At 35.4% G+C, this 21,662-nt stretch overlaps 1 protein-coding gene across 1 annotated transcript in view; it reads left to right on the forward strand.

Moving 5' to 3' along the window:
- The window catches only part of SRBD1 (S1 RNA binding domain 1), a 222,481-nt gene that overhangs the window by 32,378 nt on the left and 168,441 nt on the right, over positions 1-21,662 (forward strand). Inside the window, exons 9-13 of the mRNA XM_065891116.1 lie at positions 6,676-6,779; positions 10,742-10,849; positions 14,200-14,357; positions 18,169-18,259; positions 18,987-19,094. Of these exons, the coding sequence (XP_065747188.1) occupies positions 6,676-6,779; positions 10,742-10,849; positions 14,200-14,357; positions 18,169-18,259; positions 18,987-19,094 (569 nt within the window). The remainder of the gene's footprint in view (positions 1-6,675; positions 6,780-10,741; positions 10,850-14,199; positions 14,358-18,168; positions 18,260-18,986; positions 19,095-21,662) is intronic.

A 21,662-nucleotide genomic window follows, 5' to 3' on the forward strand; every position in this document is an offset into this window, starting at 1 on the left:
TTATATGCACTGGGAAACCAAAAAATGTGTATGACTTGCTTTATTGTCATGTTATTTTATTGTAGTCTGGAACTGAACCTGTAATATCTCTGAGATATGCCTGTAATTCTGAGTTTTTACACAGTCACAGTTGTTTCCTATGTCCTTGATACTTGAAGGATAGCTTAGCTCAGTAAATATATATATTTTTAATAATCCAATGATTTTTTTTTAATTTATTTTTTATTTTATTTTTTGGCTACGTTGGGTCTTCGTTGCTGCACGTGGGCTTTCTCTAGTTGTGGCAAGCGGGGCTACTCTTCATTGCGGTGCATGGGCTTCTCATTGCGGTGGCTTCTCTTGTTGCGGAGCACAGGCTCTAGGTGCATGGGCTTCGGTAGTTGTGGCTCATGGGCTCTAGAGCACAGGCTCAGTAGTTGTGGCGCATGGGCTTAGTTGTTCTGTGGCATGTGGGATATTCCCGGACCAGGGCTCAAACCTGTGTCCCCTGCATTGGCAGGCAGATTCTTAACTACTGCGCCACTAAGGAAGCCCAGTATAATACTTTTTGTTTGCACTTTCTTTCCTTAAGTTTGTCAAATGTGTTGCTCTGTTGTTGTCTTACTTTGCAAGTTTTTTTTTTGTTTGCTTGTTTTTGAAATCAGATGCCAATCTAATTCTCTGTTTCTTAGAAATGCTGAAGATGTGGGTCCTGTGTTGTTTTATTTATTCACTTTATTGGTTTTATAGGAGTATGAGGGGGGGATTTAGAATGAGGGGCCTGCCAGTGTTCTTTAAACCTGAAATTCCTCAATGAATCATTTTTTAGATTTATTTTTTCTTCCTTTCTGAATTTTACTGTTATAAGGAGAAGATAATGAAAAAGACGAGAATGCGTCACTTTTCATTGATAATGTTTAGTTATCTTCCTTAAAAATGTAATTTAAAAAACTTAACGGTGGTATAGATATGAAAAGGTATGTTATTATTCTCTGTGTGTGTGTGTGTGTGTGTGTGTGTGTGTGTGTGTAACATAACATGAAGAGTCTTCAGTTACGCTACAAATACTTCTTGAACACTTATTATGTATTGGTGCCTACTTGGGGTATGTAGATGACATGATCCCTGCTGTTGAACTTTTGAAGTGTTTCTCTATTATATCTAAGTTGTTCTTTTTACTTTTGTGTACACTGTATCATATGGGGTGAAATGAATACTTTTGATAATTGGAAAAATTGTTAGAAGAGTGAAATTTTACTTACCTAGCTATTGTCTACTGATAGAGCCTAATGAAAAAGAATTTTTAATGAAACCAGTGACTAAAATACTAAAATTCCTTTTGCAGAAATGATTTTGCTGCTGGATTTTATCTCCCTTTATTTGATTTAATTTTATTGCAACTTTGGAAAAATATGAATACTTTTATTCTATTAAAACTTAGTCTTTCTAGTATTTGCTTGAAAACATTTTGGTCTCTGCATTTTAACTAACGTGCTTAGCACATGTGGCATTCTGAGTTAGTTTGTGGTTGAATCTGAGTTTGTGACTAACACAGGCTTCTAAGTGTGACAGTCTTAAGACCTGAGAAAGTAGAACATTTTGGGAATATCAGTTTTGAAAAACGGACCTGTGTTTTGAGAAGAACTTTCTAGTTATCTTGCAGGCTAGAGTGATGATATACTAGCTCACAAAGATGGATTTTTAATCCCTGTAGTGCTAAGGCCTCATGTCCCTGACTCCAGACTCTGTTTTTCAGCTTTCACCTAGATAGCCCAGCATACAGCATCCCAGAATACAGCAGTGAGGGAGAATGATGACAGACAGTGGTAAAGGAACAACGGTACCTGGAACTCCTTCTCCAAATGCTGTGGGAAGAGCTGTTATAGCTGTCTACTAAATTAATTCTTCTAGCTGCATCTTGTTTTCTTTCTTCTCCACATTGGTCCTTAATGTGCTACTTTCCACCACATGAATTTGTAACTCAGCCTTCCCATTCTTTTCTGTAGCTTCTTTCACTGATGTCTCACTTTCTTTGTCTTTTAAAATACCTGTTTCACATTCAGTGCTGCCATCTACAGTAATTCTGCTTTAACTCTGTATTTACTTTCAACCTCAGTTTTTGCCCCAAGCTCTGTTTCTGCTACTCCACTCCCTTTTATACCATGGATCTTCTATGTTAAGATTTTTTAAAGTTTGACCTATGACTTTACTAGGTATAGTGGAAAAAAAGGCACCCTCCAATAATATATTTTGATATAATAGTGTATTTATATTTTTATTTATTTGGGTTTTTTGTTTTTTGTGTGTTTTTTTGGCCGCATTGGGTCTTCGTTGCTGCGTGTGGGCTTTCCCTAATTGCAACGAGCAGGGGCTACTCTTTGTTGTGGTGTGTGGGCTTCTCATTGCAGTGGCTTCTCTTGTTACGGAGCACGAACTCTAGGCGCACGGGCTTCAGTAGTTGTGGCACGCGGGCTCAGTAGTTGTGGCACACGGGCTTAGTTGCTCCACGGCATGTGAGATCTTCCCGGATCAGGGATCAAACCCGTGTCCCCTGCATTGGCAGGCGGATTCTTAACCACTGCGCCACCAGGGAAGTCCCTAATAGTGTATTTATATAAATCTGAATTAAATAACTCTTTTTCCCCTATAATATTGTATTCTGCATGAATGAATTTATTACTGATAAATTCTTGGATGAAGAACTTTTATTTACTGTTCAGTGTTCCTTTCAGTATTTCAGAGAGCTGGCAGACATTGAAGATTTTGTCCAGCCCAAACTAAAGTTTATTTTGTATTAAAAGTTTATTTTTAACTGATTATTTTATTTCTGCCAATGTTTACCTTAGAAATTTCTCAAATATATTTAAAGAATTTTTTTTAAGTATCTGTAATTTTTAAAAATTAATTAATTTATGGCTGTGTTGGGTCTTCGTTTCTGTGCGAGGGCTTTCTCTAGTTGCGGCAAGTGGGGGCCACTCTTCATCGCGGTGCGCGGGCCTCTCACTGTCACGGCCTCTCTTGTTGCGGAGCACAGGCTCCAGACATGCAGGCTCAGTAGTTGTGGCTCACGGGCCTAGTTGCTCTGTGGCATGTGGGATCTTCCCAGACCAGGGCTTGAACCCGTGTCCCCTGCATTGGCAGGCAGATTCTCAACCACTGCGCCACCAGAGAAGCACCAGTATCTGTAATTTTTTAAACTTTGAGTATTTGTTCTATATTTAACATTTTACTTGAAAATACCTTTAGAATTTATATAAATTAAGGTTGCTGTTTTCCAGAGTGGCTATACCATTATACCTTCCCACCAGCAGTTTATGAGAGTTCTGTTTCTTTACATCTTCACCAATACTTATTGTCTATCTTTTTTTTTAATATAAATTTTATTTTATTTTTGGCTGCATTGGGTCTTCGTTGCTGCACGTGGGCTTTAGTTGCAGCGAGCGGGGGCTACTCTTCATTGTGGTGTGCAGGCTTCTCATTGCAGTGGCTTCTTTTTGTTGTGGAGCACAAGCTCTAGGCGCGCAAGCTTCAGTAGTTGTGGCACTTGGGCTCCGTAGTTGTGGCTTGTGGGCTCCGTAGTTGTGGCTTGCAGGCTCTAGAGCGCAGGCTCAGTAGTTGTGGCACACAGGCTTAGTTGCTCCGTGGCATGTGGGATCCTCCTAGACCAGAACTTGAACCCGTGTCCCCTGCATTGGCAGGTGGATTCTTAACCACTGCGCTATGAGAGAAGTCCCTGTCTATCTTTTTGATTATGGCTATTTTAGTATGAACTGATTTCTCATTATGGTTTTGGTTTGCACTTCTCTTCTAACTAATGATGTTGAGCATCTTTTCATGTACTTATTGAATATTTCTATATTATCTTTGCAAAAAATGTCTCTAGACCTTTTGCACATTTTTGTTAGGTTGTGTCTTTTTATTGTTGTTATAAGAGATATTTGTATGTTCTAGATATAAGTCCTGTATGTAATACATGATTTGCAAAACTTTTCTCCTGTGCTAAGTGTTTTCTTTTCAATTTTTTGATAGTATCCTTTGAGATATAAAAATTATAATTTTGTTGAAATCCAATCTATTTATTTTTTTCTTGTGTTGATTATGCATGTGGGGTTTTACCTAAGGCCTTATGTAACTCAAGGTCATGAAGATTTTCTCAAGTATTTTCTTCTAAGCATTTTATAGGTTTGGTTTTTATATTAAGGTCTATGATCAGTTTTGAGCTAATTTTTGTGTATGGTGTGAAGAAGCTGTCCAACTTCATACTTTTGAATTTGGCCATCAGTTGTCCCAGCATCGCTTGTTGTAAAGACTGTATTTTCCCCATTTAATTGTCTAAGCACCCTTGTTGACATTCACTTGATGGTAGATGTATAGATTTATTTCTGGACTCTGAATTCTATTCCATTCATCTGTATGTTTATCTCTAATGCTAGTACCACACTGTCTTGATTACTGTAGTTTTGTAGTAAGTTTTGAAATTGAGAAGTGGGAGTCCTCTAAGTTTGTTCTTTTTTTACAAAATAGACTTGGTTATTCTGGGTCCCTTGCATTTCTATATTAATCTTAGAATTAGTTTGTCAATTTCTGCAGAAAAGCTAGCTGGGATTTGATAGGGATCACATTGAATTTATGAAGTAATTTGGGTATTAGTGCCATTTAGCAATATTAAGCCTTTTGATCCATGGACCTGGGATGTCTTTCCATTTATTTAGGGCTTCTTCAGTTTTTTTAAAAAACAATATTTTGTAGTTCTCAGTGTATAATTTTGAACTTCTTTTGTTAAATTTATTGGAAAGTATTTTATTTGTGCTGGTGGTATGGTAAATGGAATTAAAAAAAATTATTTTTAGGGTGTTTATTGCTAGTGTGTAGAAATTGATTATCCTGCAACCTTGCTGAACTCTTATTAGTTCTAATAGTTTTATAGTGGTTTCCTTAGGATTTTCTGTATACAGATCATAGTATCTGCAAATAGAGATAGTTTTAACTTCTTTCTTTTCAATCTAGAGGCCTTTTATTTCTTTTTCTTGCCTAATTTCCCTAGATAGAACCTCCAGTACAATGTTGAATAGAAGTGCAAGAGGAGACACCCTTGTAATCTTAGAGGGAAAGCATCCAGTCTTTCACTATTAAACATTATGTTATCTGTGGAGTTTTTGTATGTGCCCTTTATCATGTTGAAGAATTTGCTTTCTCTTCCTAGTTTCTTGAGTATTTTTATCATGAACAACTGCTGGAATTTTCTCAAATATTCTTCCTGCATCTCTTGAAATGATCATGTAATTTTTGTTTTTATTCTATAGTTATGATGTATTACATTACTTCTTTTTTGGATGTTAAACCAACCTTGCTTTTCTGGAATAAATCCCTTTTGATCCTTGTGTATAATTCTTTTTATATGTTTCTGGGTTTAGTTTACTAGTATTTTATTGAGAAATTTTACATCTATATTCATAAGAGGCAATGGTCTTTACTTTTCTCTTGCAGTGTTCTTGCAAGAACAGGGTAAATAGAGTCAGGAAGTTTTTTCTTCTGTTGTATTTTTGGAAGAGTTTGTGAAGAATTCCTATTAATTCTTTTGTAAATGTTTGGTAGAATTCAGCAGTGAAGCCATATGAGCCTGGGTATTTCCTTGTGGGAAATTTTAAAATTACTAATTCTATCTCTTGTTATAGATAATTTTGAATTTTCTATTTCTTTTTTATTCTAGTTTAGAAGTTTGTGTCTTTTTAGGAATTTGTTCATTTTGTTTAAGTGATCTAATTTGGCATACAGTTGTTCATAGTATTCTCTTATGATCCTTTTTATTTCTATAACATTCCTATTAAGGGCCCCTCTTTCATTCCTGATTTTGATAATTGGGATGTCTCCCTTTTTTCTTTGGTCACTCTAGTGAAAGGTTTGTCAATTTTGTTGATATTTTCCAAGAACCAACTTTTGGTTTTGTTGATATTTTTTGTTGTTCTTCTATTCTCTATTTTATTAATTTTCCCTCTGTTCTTTATTATTTCCTTTCTTCTTCTTGCTTTAGGTTTGTTTGCTTTTCTTTAAGGAGTGTTTTTAATGTGTTTTAAAACAATTGTTCTTTTAATATATTAATTAAAAGCAGAGACAGGTCGATCTGCATTTAAATTCCTCCTTTGCTACTTGCTAGCTTTGTGATTTAGGACAAGTTAGTCTTAGAAAAATTATCATACAAGAGTAAGATGTTAATACATACATCACTGGTGGCTTTGAAGATAAATGAGTTAATGTATTTAAAGTGCTTAGATGGGCCTGACAATTAGTAAGTACTCAATAAATGGTAACAGTAGTTATTAAATATTCCACTTAGAAATTTCCATGTTTGTATTTATCTTAGTAATGTTTTTTCACAAATATAAAAAGTATATCCTTCTAACTCTAGATGATCAAAAACTTTCAATTAGTAGGATCTGAAATGAGATTTTTAGATCAACACTGTCTCTTCCTGTGACTATTATAGGCTTTGTACCTGTATTTTATTTTGAAAATACTTGAAAAAAATATAAAGAAATGATTATTTTTGAATACATTCTTGGTAAATAAATGAATACAAAATTGATATAGCTCTAGGCTGGATAACCACCCAGTTTGTTTCACAAATATTGACTGGTTAAATTGATCATTTATATATTTTGTGGATCATCAGTCTTTGTCATATATGTTTGCACTCAGATTCTGGCAATTAACCGTGGAGAAAATTTGAAGATACTGACGGTCAAGGTTAACATTTCTGATGGAGTGAAGAATGAGTTCTGTAGGTGGTGCATCCAAAACAGGTCTGTTTATAGATTTTTACAGAATATTCTTTTTTTCATTTTTAAAATGCTATATTGAGATCTATGTGTACTGATAATGGAAAGATGTCCATTGTGTTAAAAAAAACAAAAACAAAAACAGTGACAGGCAATGGATATAGTGTCTTATAGTGAAATGGATGGACCTAGAGTCTGTCATATAGAGTGAAGTAAGTCAGAAAGAGAAAAACAAATACCGTATGCTAACACATATATATGGAATCTAAAAAAAAAAGGTTCTAACGAACCTAGGGGCAGAACAGGAATAAAGACACAGACATAGAGAATGGACTTGAGGACACGGAGAGGGGAAGGGGAAGCTGGGACGAAGTGAGAGAGTGGCATGGACATATATACACTACCAAATGTAAAATAGATAGCTACTGGGAAGCAGCCTCATAGCACAGGGAGCTCAGCTCCGTGATTTGTGACCACCTAGAGGGGTGGGATAGGGAAGGTGGGAGGGAGACGCAAGAGGGAAGAGATATGGGGATATATGTATATGTATAGCTGATTCACTTTGTTATAAAGCAGAAACTAACACACCACTGTAAAGCAATTATACTCCAATAAAGATGTTAAAAAAATTATTTTAATTTAAAAAGTACATATGTTGTGTATGTTTAAATAGGAAATATCTGGGAAGTACTTAAGAATTATTAATAGTGATTATATCTAGGGAGAGAGACTTTTACTGTAATCCTGTACCATATGAATCTTTTATAAAGAGTATATTTTCTTTTATGAAAAATGAATTAACAGAAACATACTGTATATAGTATATCTGAAATGTTTTGTTTATTAAGGATAATTGAATCAAAAATTTAATTTATCAGATATTATATGAATAACAAGTGAATGACTGAGGCTGGCTACTAGCTTTTTTTCTTTTTTAAAACTAGCTTTTAGTGCCAATGCATAGGATAGTCTTGTAAATTATCCTGTCCCCAAATGTCTGTCATATCACTTTGAGAAAATGCTACACTAAATGGTGCTGCTTTTTTCTTGTGGTAGATTTAAGGGGAACTATATCCTGTATCCATTTTTATTTTAAATGTGGGAAAATGAAAGCTAGATGGAGAGAGCCTATCTTTATCTATAGATACCGAATGTGGGGGAATATATTTCTTTGCCAAAGTGGAGAATATTTCTTTGTCTGTAATGGGTGAATAAAGCATGTCTCTGTCAAAAACATACATATAGGCCCTGGGTCTTATTCATTTGTTTACAGTACTTTCCTGACCCCCTGTAGGTATTTGAGTTTGTGACCTCTGTCTTAATTTGTATGCTTCATTGTGCACATCTTACATAGCATGTATTTTGTATTGTGAAATTTAGTTAAAGTGAGGTCCTTCTTAGTTTTATTCAACAGTGTTTAACTATTGAATTAGAGGAAGAATCAAGTTTTACAGTGATACCCTGTAAGGGAAACCCATTGTATTTCCTTTAAGTTTAGAAGTAATAAGGTCTGTGGCTTCGCTATACTGTTTCAGGTCCCTTTGAGTGCTAAATGAATAGATCACAGGAAGCCAGTCAAGAGATAGAAATTGCTGTGGGGTGAGGAAGAAAAAGGAGTTTCTGTAATGCAGGAAGTGAGTATAGCTGGGTCTGTGGTCTAAGGTCACTGTGAATGAGTATAATTGAGGCATCCTTAGTTATAAAATAGACCTACAGCACTCTGTTCCAGGGAGGTGAGCAGTCACGCCACAGGAGAACCTTGAGGTTTAAGGAAGGCTACTGGGGCTTCGAGAGAAATTGGGTATCTAATGTTAAAGATTTCCAGTTTTTTCCTACAAGCAATGTGGAAACCTTGGTTTGGCTTTAAAGGGAATTGACCCCCCCAGCAGACATCAGATAGATTCATTATAAGAATCATTCCTTTAGGGCCTTCCTGCCTCTAAGGACTCTTTTCCTAGTGTATTGTCCCATGACCCAGGGCTATCTGTGTTCTCTCCTAACTGGCCAAGCTCCAGAGTATGGTGATAAGAGCCTCAGTAATCTGCCTACTGCCATACTTTCTAGCCTCATCTACCCCGCAACCTGATCCTGCAGCTTTATGCCCTTGTATTACTAATCTGCTTCTAGTTACTCGAGCTTATCATGCTCTTTCATGCCTCTAAGCTTTTACATATGGTATGGTTTCTTCCCAGAATGCTTTTATTCCTTTGTCTTACTTGGTAAACCACAATTCATTTTTTTAAAGCCGTCTCAGATGTTTCTTCTGGGATGTCTTTGTTTGACATTGAATTTCCCCAATTAATAACAACAACACAGCTATAAGTTTTATTGCACTTTGCTTTATTGTGCTTCACAGATATTGGGGTTTTTTGTTTTTTTTACAAATTGAAAGTTTGTGGCAACCCTGTGTTGAGCATATCTATTGGTACCATTTTTCCAATAGCATTATTTTTTTGGTTAAGGTATATACATTGTTTTCTAAGACATAATGGTATTACATACTTAATAGACTACATTATAGTATAACCATAACTCTTGTATGCTCTAGGAAACCAAAAACTTCATGTGACTCACTTTACTGTGATATTCACTTTATTGTGGTGGTCTGGAACCAAACCCACAGTATCGCCAAGGTATGCCTGTAACATAACAAAATAATATTAATAACTTTCTAATTCATATCCTAGTTCTCCCTACGTTTCATGCCCTCGGGTATAGGTGACAGTAGGGAGAAACAAGGATTTGGATGGAAGGAAGGATGTATGACCTGCCTAAAAGCACTTTCATTCAAGTTAAAAAACAAAACTATACTCAAATAATACCCTTCTGTGGAAGAGATTCAATTAGTTATTATTATGTAGCCTTTGGTGTATCACATTATAAGTAAGGGAGATGACAGTGTCCCTGAAGTATATTAATGGTTTATTAGGAACCATTGATAAAATATTAATGTTTTCTATTCAAGAGCCATTGAAGGACATGGGCAGAGATGCTGTAGAAGTAGGGAACACAGAAGTGGTAGGACTGAATTTGTCCTTTTTAGCTTGTGTTTTTCTCTTACTGTTCTTTCTCCAGTTTCTACTAACAGTGGGTTCTCTGGCATTTATATTTATCAATATGTATGCAGATACACTGCCTAGTAGAACAGTACAACCTGAGGAATAGAGTGAGTTCTACTCAAGGATGACAAGAGGCAAAGGTTAGAACAGAGTTTCTCCTTTGCTCAATCTACTTTGACTCTCAGGAAGAGATTAAGAAATGGAAAAAGAAGGACATAGTGCTTGTCTTAGCTTCGGCTGCCATAACAAAATACCATAGACTAGGTGGCTTAAACAACAGAAATTAATTTTCTCCCTGTTCTGGAGGCTGGAAGTCCAAGATCAAGGTCAGGCTGATTTGGTTTCTGGTGAGAACCCTCTTTTTGTCTTGCAGACAGCAGCCTTCTCATTATGTCCTCACCTGATGTGGGGGGAGAGAGAAGGGGGTATCTGATATTTCTTCTTTTAAGGGCACTCACTAATCCTCTCATGGGGGCCCTACCCTCATGACCTCATCTAAACCTAATTACCTCCCAAAGGCCCTGTCTCCAAATATCATCCGATTTGAGGGTTAGGGCTTCAACATACTAATTTTAGGGGACATAATTCAGTCTATAGCAGTGGTTCAGTAATTTTTTGGTGACTTTCTCATATCTTAAAAATTTTTACCATTATTAATAATGCCTTGGGGACTCTCCCCAGAATAGGAAAGTTTTTTCCTCCCTTAAGTTTTATGTGTTACCATGGTTACCAGGTTTTTAAAAATAAGAACTCCAGATGTCATAGTAATAATTTTCAGACATCACTGTCTCTCCTTACAGATTATGTTACTTTGGATTCAATAAAGTTTCTTCTCCCCTTTTCCACTTCCTCTCTGCTCTTCCAGGAGCCCTTTTATGGCCTTATTATTGTTACATCAGTTTTAGTACAGGCTTTTCTTTTTTGCAGGTGGAGACCACGTGGCTTTGCAAGGCCAGAGTTAATGAAGATCTTATACAACTCACTGGATGATTCCTTTAAACGCCTTATTTATCCTCTCCTTTGTAGAGAGTTCAGGTATGCATCTTGTCTTATTTAACTATCTGGACTGTTTACTTTTATGTATGGTAATAGGCCCATTAAAGCGTGTAGTAAATATTTGTTGATCCATTAACCAATCAAAAGAACTGAGTCATAATCACAAAGTCTTAAATTTAAGCATAGATTTCAATCTGTAGAGGCATTCACATGCATAGATCACAAAACACAGCTCTTAATTACAGTATACTTTTCAAATCTTGACCACTTAATGTGTACCCCTTCCAGTTCTGCAATACTAGTCTTGCAATTTGACATCCAAGCCAAACAAATGGTTTTATTGATGAGAGATTTGGCTTGGGAGAAACAAACTAAGAAGTTAATGGAGAAGTTAGTTGGCAGCAGTTTTAGAGGTAAAAGAGCCAAAAAAAGCATAAGGATATCAGGGGAGCACGTGATGAATGTATTACTATGAGAGAAAGCTAATATATATTAGCAGACGGAGTTGTTTCAATGAATAATTATCAGCAGTGATGAACAAATATTAGGAGATTATTAAGGTGACCATCTAAATGGACTAGCAGAAGAACTAAAGGTTACAAAGAACTGCAAAAGAGGTGAGGTACCGAATTGTTTTTAGGGGAGGAGGTGGACAGAAATGTTGGGAGGCAAAAACCCTCTTTCCTGCTTCTCTCTAGCCTTTGTCTTGGTAGTCAATGTTTAGACACCAGCCATGCCTTCATATATTCCTTTCTATTTGCTATAGATTTTCTTCATTCCCACTTATTTAGTGTTTCAGCAAGGGTCACCTGGAAACTATAGATTTCTAGCCATCTCTTCAGCCTCACTAGAATTTATAGCAGCCTTTATGTTTGTCTGTTTTTCTTTTACTGGACTTGGCCATTGACTTTGGAGGCATTTAGAGTAAGGAGTGAGCAGGTACTATTAAAAAGGACATATAGCTCCTTTGTCCAACCTCTTTTTTATCAAAATCATTCATTCTCTTGATTCATCCTTTTATCTCGTGTTCTCATGTCGCATATAATGTCCAGTGGTGCATTTGACATTTTTGCATATATTTGATGTGAATAGCTTTACTGCTTGTGGAATAATTTCATTGAGATTTAATGTGTGCAGTTTGCTGTGGGATTATTTAACGTATAATTCTCCGACTTCCATTAGCAGTGGCAAGCAAGAGCACTTTCCTCCCCTTTTTCTAAAATGCCTGTGGTTAAAAAATATGTCTTATTTCATTCCATAAGTTGGTTTGCAGACATTGTCTACAGATGTGTCTCTTCATAGAAATACTTGTAATTACCTGAAACAGCAGTTGAGGGGGAAAACCCTCAATTGATTTATTAAAGTAATTAAATTACTTTAATTCTCTAATTAAAAAGAAATTTGTCCAAATGCAGAAAAATTGAAAGAATCAGTAAAACAAAGGAAAAAAAACCCATATAATTTCGCCACGTAGAGATAGCCATTGTTAACTAGACTTTTCTCCATTCATATGTGTGTATTAAAAGAGATCAAATAGACTATATTATTTTGCACCCATTTTATTCAGTTGACTATATAAGATTCAGAGTCTACTTCTGCATTTTTGTTTCCATGACTGTCATGATCTTTCATCCCTGTGTCATTTTTCACACATACCTCTTTCATCAAAACTACATTATCAGTATTACCAAGTGATGTCTATTGTGCCATCTTTTATTATATCTTGAATTTTGCCTCCTCTTTATCTCCATCTTTACTAGGAGAAAGTATATCCATGGTTAGTTCAGTTTATCATCATTTCTTGTCTGAATTACTATACTAGGATCATAGTGATCTCTGTCTTGTATTTTCTAATACATATTCCACATTGCCATCCTTAAATTCCCATCTGATTATTTCATACTCTTCTACTTAAAGTCCTTCAATGGATCTTCTTTGTCTCCAGGATAAAATCCAAGCTCTTTAGAATAACCCTTTGTGGTCTGTGTTTTTCTTCCTCTGTAGCCCTTTGTCTTGGTATTTCTTTTTATTTTATCATATGAAGTTACTTGCCTTTTCTATAAATAAGCCATGAGCTTTGACATCTGCTGCTTCTATTGCCCAGAGTGTTTTCTCAATGCTCTTCAGCTACTATCCCTGCCTTTGTTTGCTTAACTATTACTTATCCTTCTTGATTCACCTGAGAAGACATCTCTTAGAAAGTTATCCTAATTTAGCTATCCCTACCGTGTGTTATACTCATCTGTTTATTTTTCTGTTTCTTCCACTAGACAGTGATCTTCAGGGTAGGGATTTTTTCAGCTTTGTATCTCTTACATCAATCACAGTACTTTATATAAGATTGAGTACAAGTGCTCACTCAATAAATAAAGTTAAACGTGAAGATTTAGAAATACCTGAAATGATATCTTCATGTTGCTTGGCTGAATGCAGGGAGAATGACAGTGAAATATTAGAGAAGATGAGAGAAAAGCCGTAAGAAGCTGAATTAAGCCAGGAAAACAAATGTTGGTTAGCTGTATGTGCCTTTAGATATGTAGATAATTTTACCTCAACGCTGATAGAAATGTGCCCTGAATTGCTTTTGCTCTTGTGGCCATTGGCATGCAGTTTGTTTTTAACCTGGTCTAATAGAGAAGACATACTTTTAATAAATTCTTTTGAGTTTCAGGAGATAGTATGTTAATAACTCTTGTTAAATAGGCAAATGGTGTAAAACTTAGTTTCCAAATGCCTTTAAGTCCAATAGAGATATATTTTTTTATCCTAGAAAAAATTTGAAAATTAGACTTTTATAGCTTCTCTGGATAAAATTGGGAAATTTTTTATGTGAGACAGGGTTCTGGACTGGTATTAATATCTGTGGTCATGTCACATCACTGTGAGAATGACGAGGGGATAGATGTGGGGAATGGAATAAAGTGAGAAGATGGCCTTGAGATATATATAGGTGAGGGTGTAAAACTAAGCATTGTTGGAGGAGGCTACTTATGATTCAGTAATTGACCACTAATTATGTGTTTATATTTTTAATCAGCTGATAAACTTTGACATCCCATGTAATGTCCAAATCTTTATACACCCTGTCTCTCTCATATACACAGATACTTATGCATGTAGATTTCTTATATAAGGGTGAGCAGATAGAGGAGTGTAGGTATGACAAACTCAGCAGGTCTGATACCACAAAATTGTTTGAGGTATCTGCATTACTGAGCTTAGCAAAAAGAGACTCAATATAATTTTGTATGTGATTTTTTTTCTCTTAAGTTATTTTGTTATAATGAATGCTCCAATAAGGAATAATTGTGTTCTTTTTCCAGAAGAAAATTTGAATGAATGAAAACTGAATACTTTATCTTTTTTATTTTCTTTTTCTATTTCTAAAGAGCCAAACTAACATCAGATGCAGAGAAAGAGTCAGTAATGATGTTTGGACGGAACCTTCGTCAGCTCCTTTTAACAAGCCCTGTCCCAGGGCGTACCTTGATGGGAGTGGATCCCGGTTATAAACACGGTTGCAAATTAGCTATAATTTCTCCTACCAGTAAGCATACCTTTCAGCATTTTATATAGAAGTTGTTTGGTTGGTCATAAATTTCACTTCATATACTTCCTGAGGATTTGGAAATAATGCTAATTTTCAAGGAATGAATAGAAGATGGTTTTCTCACAAAAAGGGATATAGGAATCAGGATGAAGCTTCCTGTTAGGCCTGTTTGTTGACTCAGTCAACATTTACTATCATTTATGCCCTTTCCTAGGTCACAATGGATATATTGAGGATTAACTGGGCTCAGACTTTAATAGCTCTGCTTATCCACCATCAACTTCTGTTTATACTGAATGCATTTATATATGATACATTTTGATTCTGTGTATATTTTATTTTTGTTTTTTAAAAAATATTTATTTATTTATTTGGCTGCATTGGGTCTTAGTTGCAGCATGCAGGATCTTTTTGTTGTGGCACACGGGCTTCTCTAGTTGCTGCGCGTGGGCTTCTCTCTAGTTGTGGCACGTGGGCTCCAGAGTGCGCAGGCTTAGTAGTTGCAGCTCACAGGCTTAGTTGCCCCGTGGCATGTGGGATCTTAGTTCCCCAACCAGGGATTGAACCTGCGTCCCCTGCAATGGAAGGCGGATTCTTAACCACTGGACCACCAGGGAAGTCCTGATTCTGTGTATATTTTAAATACCACGAGACATTTTTATTGTTTTGTCCAGTCAGTATTTTTTTTCCTGTTTACTCATTTATTTGCCCTTTCTGTTATCTTCATTTCTTTCTGCATTTCTGTGTTTCCATTTGAGATCACTTTCTTTCTTCCTAAAACTCTAGTCTGTTTCTTTTTAATGTGGATCAGCTAGTGACAAATTGTCCCGTTTTTTTTGTCTGAAAGTTTCTGATTTGCCTTCGGTTTTGAAAAATATTTTTGCTGGGTGTAGAATTCAAGATTGGCAGTTATTTTCAGTGCTTTAAAGATGTCATTTCTTTCTTTCTTTTTTTTTTTTTTTCCTGGCTCTTACAGTTTCTGTTGAGAAGTCAGACAAAAATCTTATTATTGCTCCTTTGAAGGTGATACTTTTTTCCTCTGCCTGCTAAGATTTTTTCTTTGTGGCTTTCAGAAGTTTTCTTATATGCTTAGCTGTTTGTGTGTGTGTTATTTATTTGTTTTGGAGGGAAGGGGACGTGAATTCTGCTTGAGGTTTGTAGACCTTCTTGCATCTCTTTCTGGAATTCTAATTACGTGTATTTTAGACCATTCAATTTCCTCTTCTATTTTCAATTCTTTTATTTTTTATTGATTGTCTTTAAGTTAATTAATCCTCTATTCTGCTATGTCTAATGTGCTATTAAATCCATCCATTGAGTTATTTATTTAAGTTATGTTTTTAAGTTTTTGAATTTCCATTTGGTATTTATAAAAAATAGATTACAGTTCTGTGGTGAACTTCTTCACCTTTTAATTTTTTTGATTGTTTACATTTTTCTTATGTTTCTTTTGGTTTAAGTTTTCATTCCTAGAATAACTTTTTCTTTCATATTTAATTCATTCCTAAGTTCTTTCATCTTACTTCTGACATTTCTAATTCTGATTTATTTTATTCTCATTTTCTCTAATCTTTTTTTTTTTTTTGGTAGCTTGTTCTTATATATTAGGTTACAGTTTTTCCTCTGTTTTGGGGCACATCTTTCTGTAAGGACATCATACTAGTCTTTTTTATTTCCTGATTTGAAAAATAGTCATTCTATATGAAATTTGACTATGATCCTTTTCTGTTGCTTAGTTTTACATCAAATTAGTTTTTCTCAACTTTTAGGATGGAAGGCTAGCTGTATATCTCTAGAACTATCATTTCTACTTTTTCCAAACTATTGGGAAGAAAAACTATCTATTTGGTTAGAGAGATAACCTTATACTTTCTGAAATTTGCTTTCCTATTGCTTTCTTTCCTTTTATCTAGACTTTTTTTCCCCTTTATCCATATACTGTCCTTACCTTGCTCAATGTGAATATGATGCTCAACAGTTTTTTCTCTGTGGAGTTTTGTCTTGAAAAGAATGTTCTACTTGTTAATTTCAAGAGTTCAGAGATCAGAGTTTTCCAGTCCTTTCTGAACTTACTGTGCAACCTTTGTACTGACCTATAAATTACAGTATGCAAAGGTCTTTTCCAGTTTTACTTTCTATTCTCAAATGGGCCAGTTTTGATTTCCAGGGAAGTACCTTCTGACATTTTGAGGCTTCCTCCAATCTCAGGTCCATGAGATACTCCATTGTTTCTCTGTGCCTCCTCCCACAGAAATGCTGATGCACATTGGTCTTGGTGGTTATTGGTGCATTGTTCCCACCTGCTCACCTTTTGTGTTTTGTGGGGATACTTTTTTTTTATAAATATAGTCATGGGCTTTTGATTTTGCTGTTCTGAGTTGCTCTTTTTTCATGCTGTGCATTTTTACAATAAACGGGAAGTATATTCTGTCAGTGTTTTTTCCTGAATCTATTGAGCTATCATATGGCTTTTATCCTTTACTGTATTTGTATTGTTTATAGAATGGTTCTTTTTAAAATTTTATGCACACATACATACATACATGCATATGTATTTTCAGTCTGTATTGGTAAGACTTTTCCAAGAATTTATCCATTTCATCGTTTAATCTAAATTAACATCAAGTTGTTTATAATAATCTCTCTGTATCTTTTAAATTTGTGCTGAATCTCTAGTTATACTCCCTTTTCATTTCTAATATAATTTATTTGTGTCATCCTTTCTTTTACTTGATTGGTATAGCTAAAAGTATGTATTTTTCTTAACAGGTGATTTAAAATTTTAAGCTTCATTGGTCCTCTCTTTTATATGTTTTTTTTCTATTTCATTAATTTCTGCTTTTTTAACTTTATTATTTTCTTCCTTCCACTTCCTTTGAGATTATTCTGTCGTCCTTTTCCTAACTTCCTAATTTGGTCACTTAGCTCATTATTTCTGTTCTTTAGGAGTTACCCTCAAATTTTAAAATATATTTCTGTCTGAAATATAGTACAGAGAAGCTCACAGTTCATAAGTATGCAGCTGAAAAAATTACATAAGGTAAAGAAATTTACATATCTACAACCCAAAGGAAGAAACAGAATAGTATTACAACACTCACTGATATATAGTAAATATTCAGTAAATGTTAGCTTTTACTATTATTTTTTAATTTTATTTATTTTTTGGATGCGTTGGGTCTTCGTTGCTGCATGCAGGTTTTCTGGCTTTTTCTAGTTGCGGCAAGTGGGGGCTGCTCTTTGGGTGGCTACTCTTCGTTGCGGTGCGCAGGCTTCTCATGTGGTGGCTCCTCTTGTTGCTGAGCACAGGCTCTAGGTGTGTGGGCTTCAGTAGTTGTGGTGCGCGGGCTCAGTAGTTGTGGCTTGTGGGCTCTAGAGTACAGGCTCGGTAGTTGTGGCGTATGGGCTTAGTTGCTCTGTGGTATCTGGGATCTTCCTGGACCAGGGCTCGAACCCATGTCCCCTACATTGGCAGGTGGATTCTTAACCACTGCGCCACCAGGCAAGTCCCAGCTCTTACTATTTTTGATGTTAAGTGTTATTAAAAATCATTTCTCTTTTAGTATCATGGCATATTATCTAGTTGATAATGATTTTTGTATAGCAAAACAGAGTTCTAATAACTTTGGAGGTAACAAAATTTCAGAATGCTTAAGGGGGAATCTGATTAAGGAATATGAAAGATTCAGACTGCATTTTAAAAGATGAACCAGTTCCCTTTTCATTTCAACTTGCTTAATCAAATCAGTGGTGTGTTATGTTTTGTAATTTCTTACAAAATGGCCTTTTCTTTTCATTTTTTCATAAGGTCAGATACTTCATACTGATGTGGTATACTTGCATTGTGGACAAGGCTTCCGAGAGGCAGAGAAAATAAAGAGGCTTTTGCTGAATTTCAAGTATGAAAATAAGTAACCTTTTGAGTATTTCAGTGGCTCAGCCCATCAGAGATATCTTTGAAGTCCGTAATTTGGTGGGAGGGATTAAGGGAAGTGCCTTGGTGTTAGAAAAGGAACCATGTAAAACAATGCTGGGGCAAATTGCTGGAGAACTCTACATTTGGAGACTCTGGAGGAATGCTACTCCCTTCCTCTGCCGCCTTCACTAAACAAAGGTGGTAATATGACCAAAAGTGAGATTTTAATTCTTCAGTTTGGGCCTTCTCTCTCTCTTTCTTTCTTCCTCCCTCCCTCCCTCTCTCTCTTTCTTTCTTTTTCATGGATCTGAGGAATGGATGTGGCAGTAGTTAGAGAAGCTTCAGAAATTACTTGAAAACATATCACATAATTCAGTCATAATTCTTTATTATGGCTTAGAATGTTCCAGAGTTTACTTACTCATGTCTGAATTTCATTCCTTCTAGATGGGAAGAAAGCTGACTATTCTTGAGATTGTGTGACCATAAGACATTTCTCCACTGCCTCCTATAATACCAAGTGCAGGAGCAGTGTCTTTGATTCTACATAAGTCTGCGTGGCCCCTGTGAGATAGTGGAGAGATTGCTTGGATGTATGAGAGAATAAGAGCATCATATAATACTGTTCGTGCATTCTGTCCATTTTCTCCTGATTGATTTAGAAGCGTGCCTTGATCTCATCCAGTTTCTCATTCTGTTTCTTCTTGAAGCTGCAGCACAGTGGTGATTGGAAATGGAACTGCCTGCCGGGAAACAGAAGCTTACTTTGCTGACCTGATAATGAAAAACTACTTTGCACCACTGGACATTGTTTACTGGTAAGGATGTTAGGAATGTTTGTTTTCTTTGAGAGGCAAAGGAACTTCTGAAGTTCCTTCTGTGATAAATTCTCCCTTGTCTTTTTAAGATGTACTTCTTATTTGCCCTCATATCACTTCTTCCTATTCATAAGAGCTTTGCAGGACAATGTAAAGTGTCTGCCTCTTGGAGAAATTGGCATTTCAGTATCCTGAAACCGCTCACAGATGCAGCAAGTTAGGGCTTACTTGAATTCACGGGATTTTCCAGGCAGTACTTTGTGTGATGGCTCTAGCTAACTAGTGACTAATAAGTAGAATGGTGTATAGGTCTAGCAGCTATAGACCATGGATAACTTAGCCTTCTTCTCCCAAAGTTTTGATGACTATGAGTCATTGGCCTTCAGAACTGAGAGCCAAGGTAAGTATTACAAATTAAAAGTGTTTCTTTTCTTTTTTTTTTAAGCATTTCTGATGTTCCTTTCTTGTTAATCTCTTCATCACATGCTCTCATTTTGTATAGGCATACAGTTGACTTCTAAATAACTTTGTATTAGCATGACCCATTTCTTTAGTCCTGCTCCTAGATCTGTAGTAGTTTTGCTGTCATTCACCATTGTTTCCTTACTTTCTCTTTGAACCTCAAATAGCCACCTTTACCTTTTCCAAAGTATGGTAGAATGCTAAATCCTAAAGGGTTTAATTCAGGAGAGAAGATAGTTATAATAGATGATATCTAGGGGAGAGCATGTAAGAGCCATCTCCCACTGCTTTTTGAGAAATGTAATAACTAAGTATAGTCAACTGATAAGTATGGGATCAGGATCAACAAAACAAAACCAAAAGCCAACACAGGAAGAAGAATTCTAGGATCCATTCAGATAGGCCAAAAGAGAGGGGTCTTGTATTTAGTGTAATATTCCGTGTGCCAAGAGTTTAATCAAGATGTTAGAAAAACAAATGCAGAGTAACCAAAGGGAATTAGAAGGTCAGGGACAAACTGTAGGTGCCATGGGATCATGGTTCAGTAAAGGATCAGGTTGAATAGTTTGGCTCAGCTTTTTTCCCTCTCCTTCTTATTCAGTTTGGTCTGGGAAATACTGTGGATCTTCTCTATTCTGGGAATTGCACACGTACCCAGTCCTTTTGAGAACGTACCACAAGGACCTGACAGAGCAAATACAGTTTATTTCAGGCAACTTCTTTGATTTCTTTTTAACTTGTTCACATTAATTGGATATAAATGTCTTGGGTACATTTATAGTGATTATAAATAGAACTTTCAAATTATTAGAAACATTAAATAGTGAAGACTTGTTGGATTTCATCTGAATTTGCTTACAGAGGCTCTCTTTCTTGAACTTGCAGCAGTATATGGTAGTAGAAAGAGGATGAGCTTTGGAGCCAGACAAATCTGGGTTCATCTTTTGTTGTCACCATTTACTAGTTATGCAAGTTTGGAAGACTTACTCTGCCTCTCTGAGTTTCTCTTTCCATCATTAAAATGGGGAATGCTTTTGCTTTCAGTAACATTTTGAAGTTTTCTTTATAATTATTTTTCATATTCAATATTAAAACTTTCTTTTATATTTCTCTCTTTTTGTGTTTGTATTAAGAATTACTTTACTATGTTACTTTATATCTCTATGAAGGAGCACTTTTTTAATGTTAGTTTGGTCCCCCAACCATAGTACAGAATTCTTTCATTGTTTATAATTAGCTTTTCAGTTCATTTTCTTGGATTTCAAGAGATATGATATGGTCATATCATCTGCAAAAGATGACGAATTTATCAGTTCTTTTTCTAGTTTTATACCTTTTTATTTTCTTCTCTTTAAAGGTGTCATGCAGTATCTTTGAAAAGCTATTAAATAGTAGTAGTGATAGTGGATTTTTTTTTCCTCCTTTAATTTTATTAGAATGCTTCTAGTGTTTCCCTTAAGTATGATACTGCCTTTTGTATATTTTTTTTAAAAATCTTTTAAAGGAAATAGTCTTATTTATGAGTGTTTTAAAAATACTGATTCCTGTTTTATTATACTTTAAAAATCAAGAATAAAAGATAACATTAATGCTTTTTCAGAATTTTGCCATAATAATTTTTCTCTAAAGAGGTTTTTTATCCTCTTTTGATCAATATGCTGAATCGTAAAAGTAGTAGATTTCCTACAATTGAACCATCTCTGCAGTTCTGAGTTGAACTTTTCTTTGTCGTAGTGTATTATTCTTTTAATGTACTTTTGGAATATATTTGCTAGTATTTTATTATGTGCTTTTGAAATCCTCAATGATGCAAATACTTAATCAGAAGTTACAGTGTGTGCTTTAGGGAATCAGCTGTTCAACTTCATTTTGTTATCATTTTGCCAATTCAACATGCCTTTATGAAGAAACCATATTTTCTCATCTAATGGTTTGAAATTACATCGCAAACTACACTTAAGTTGAAATTCCCATGCTTTCTCTAGCAGTCATTTTCAACAGATAATCTGAACAGATTGTCTTGAACAGATAATCTGATAGGCATTCCTATAATTCTGCTCATCCTGGAAAATCTTTTCCTGACACATCCACCAGCACATTCCTTCT

The sequence above is a fragment of the Phocoena phocoena genome, chromosome 14 (assembly GCF_963924675.1).
Source record: "Phocoena phocoena chromosome 14, mPhoPho1.1, whole genome shotgun sequence".
Taxonomy (NCBI): Eukaryota; Metazoa; Chordata; class Mammalia; order Artiodactyla; family Phocoenidae; genus Phocoena; species Phocoena phocoena.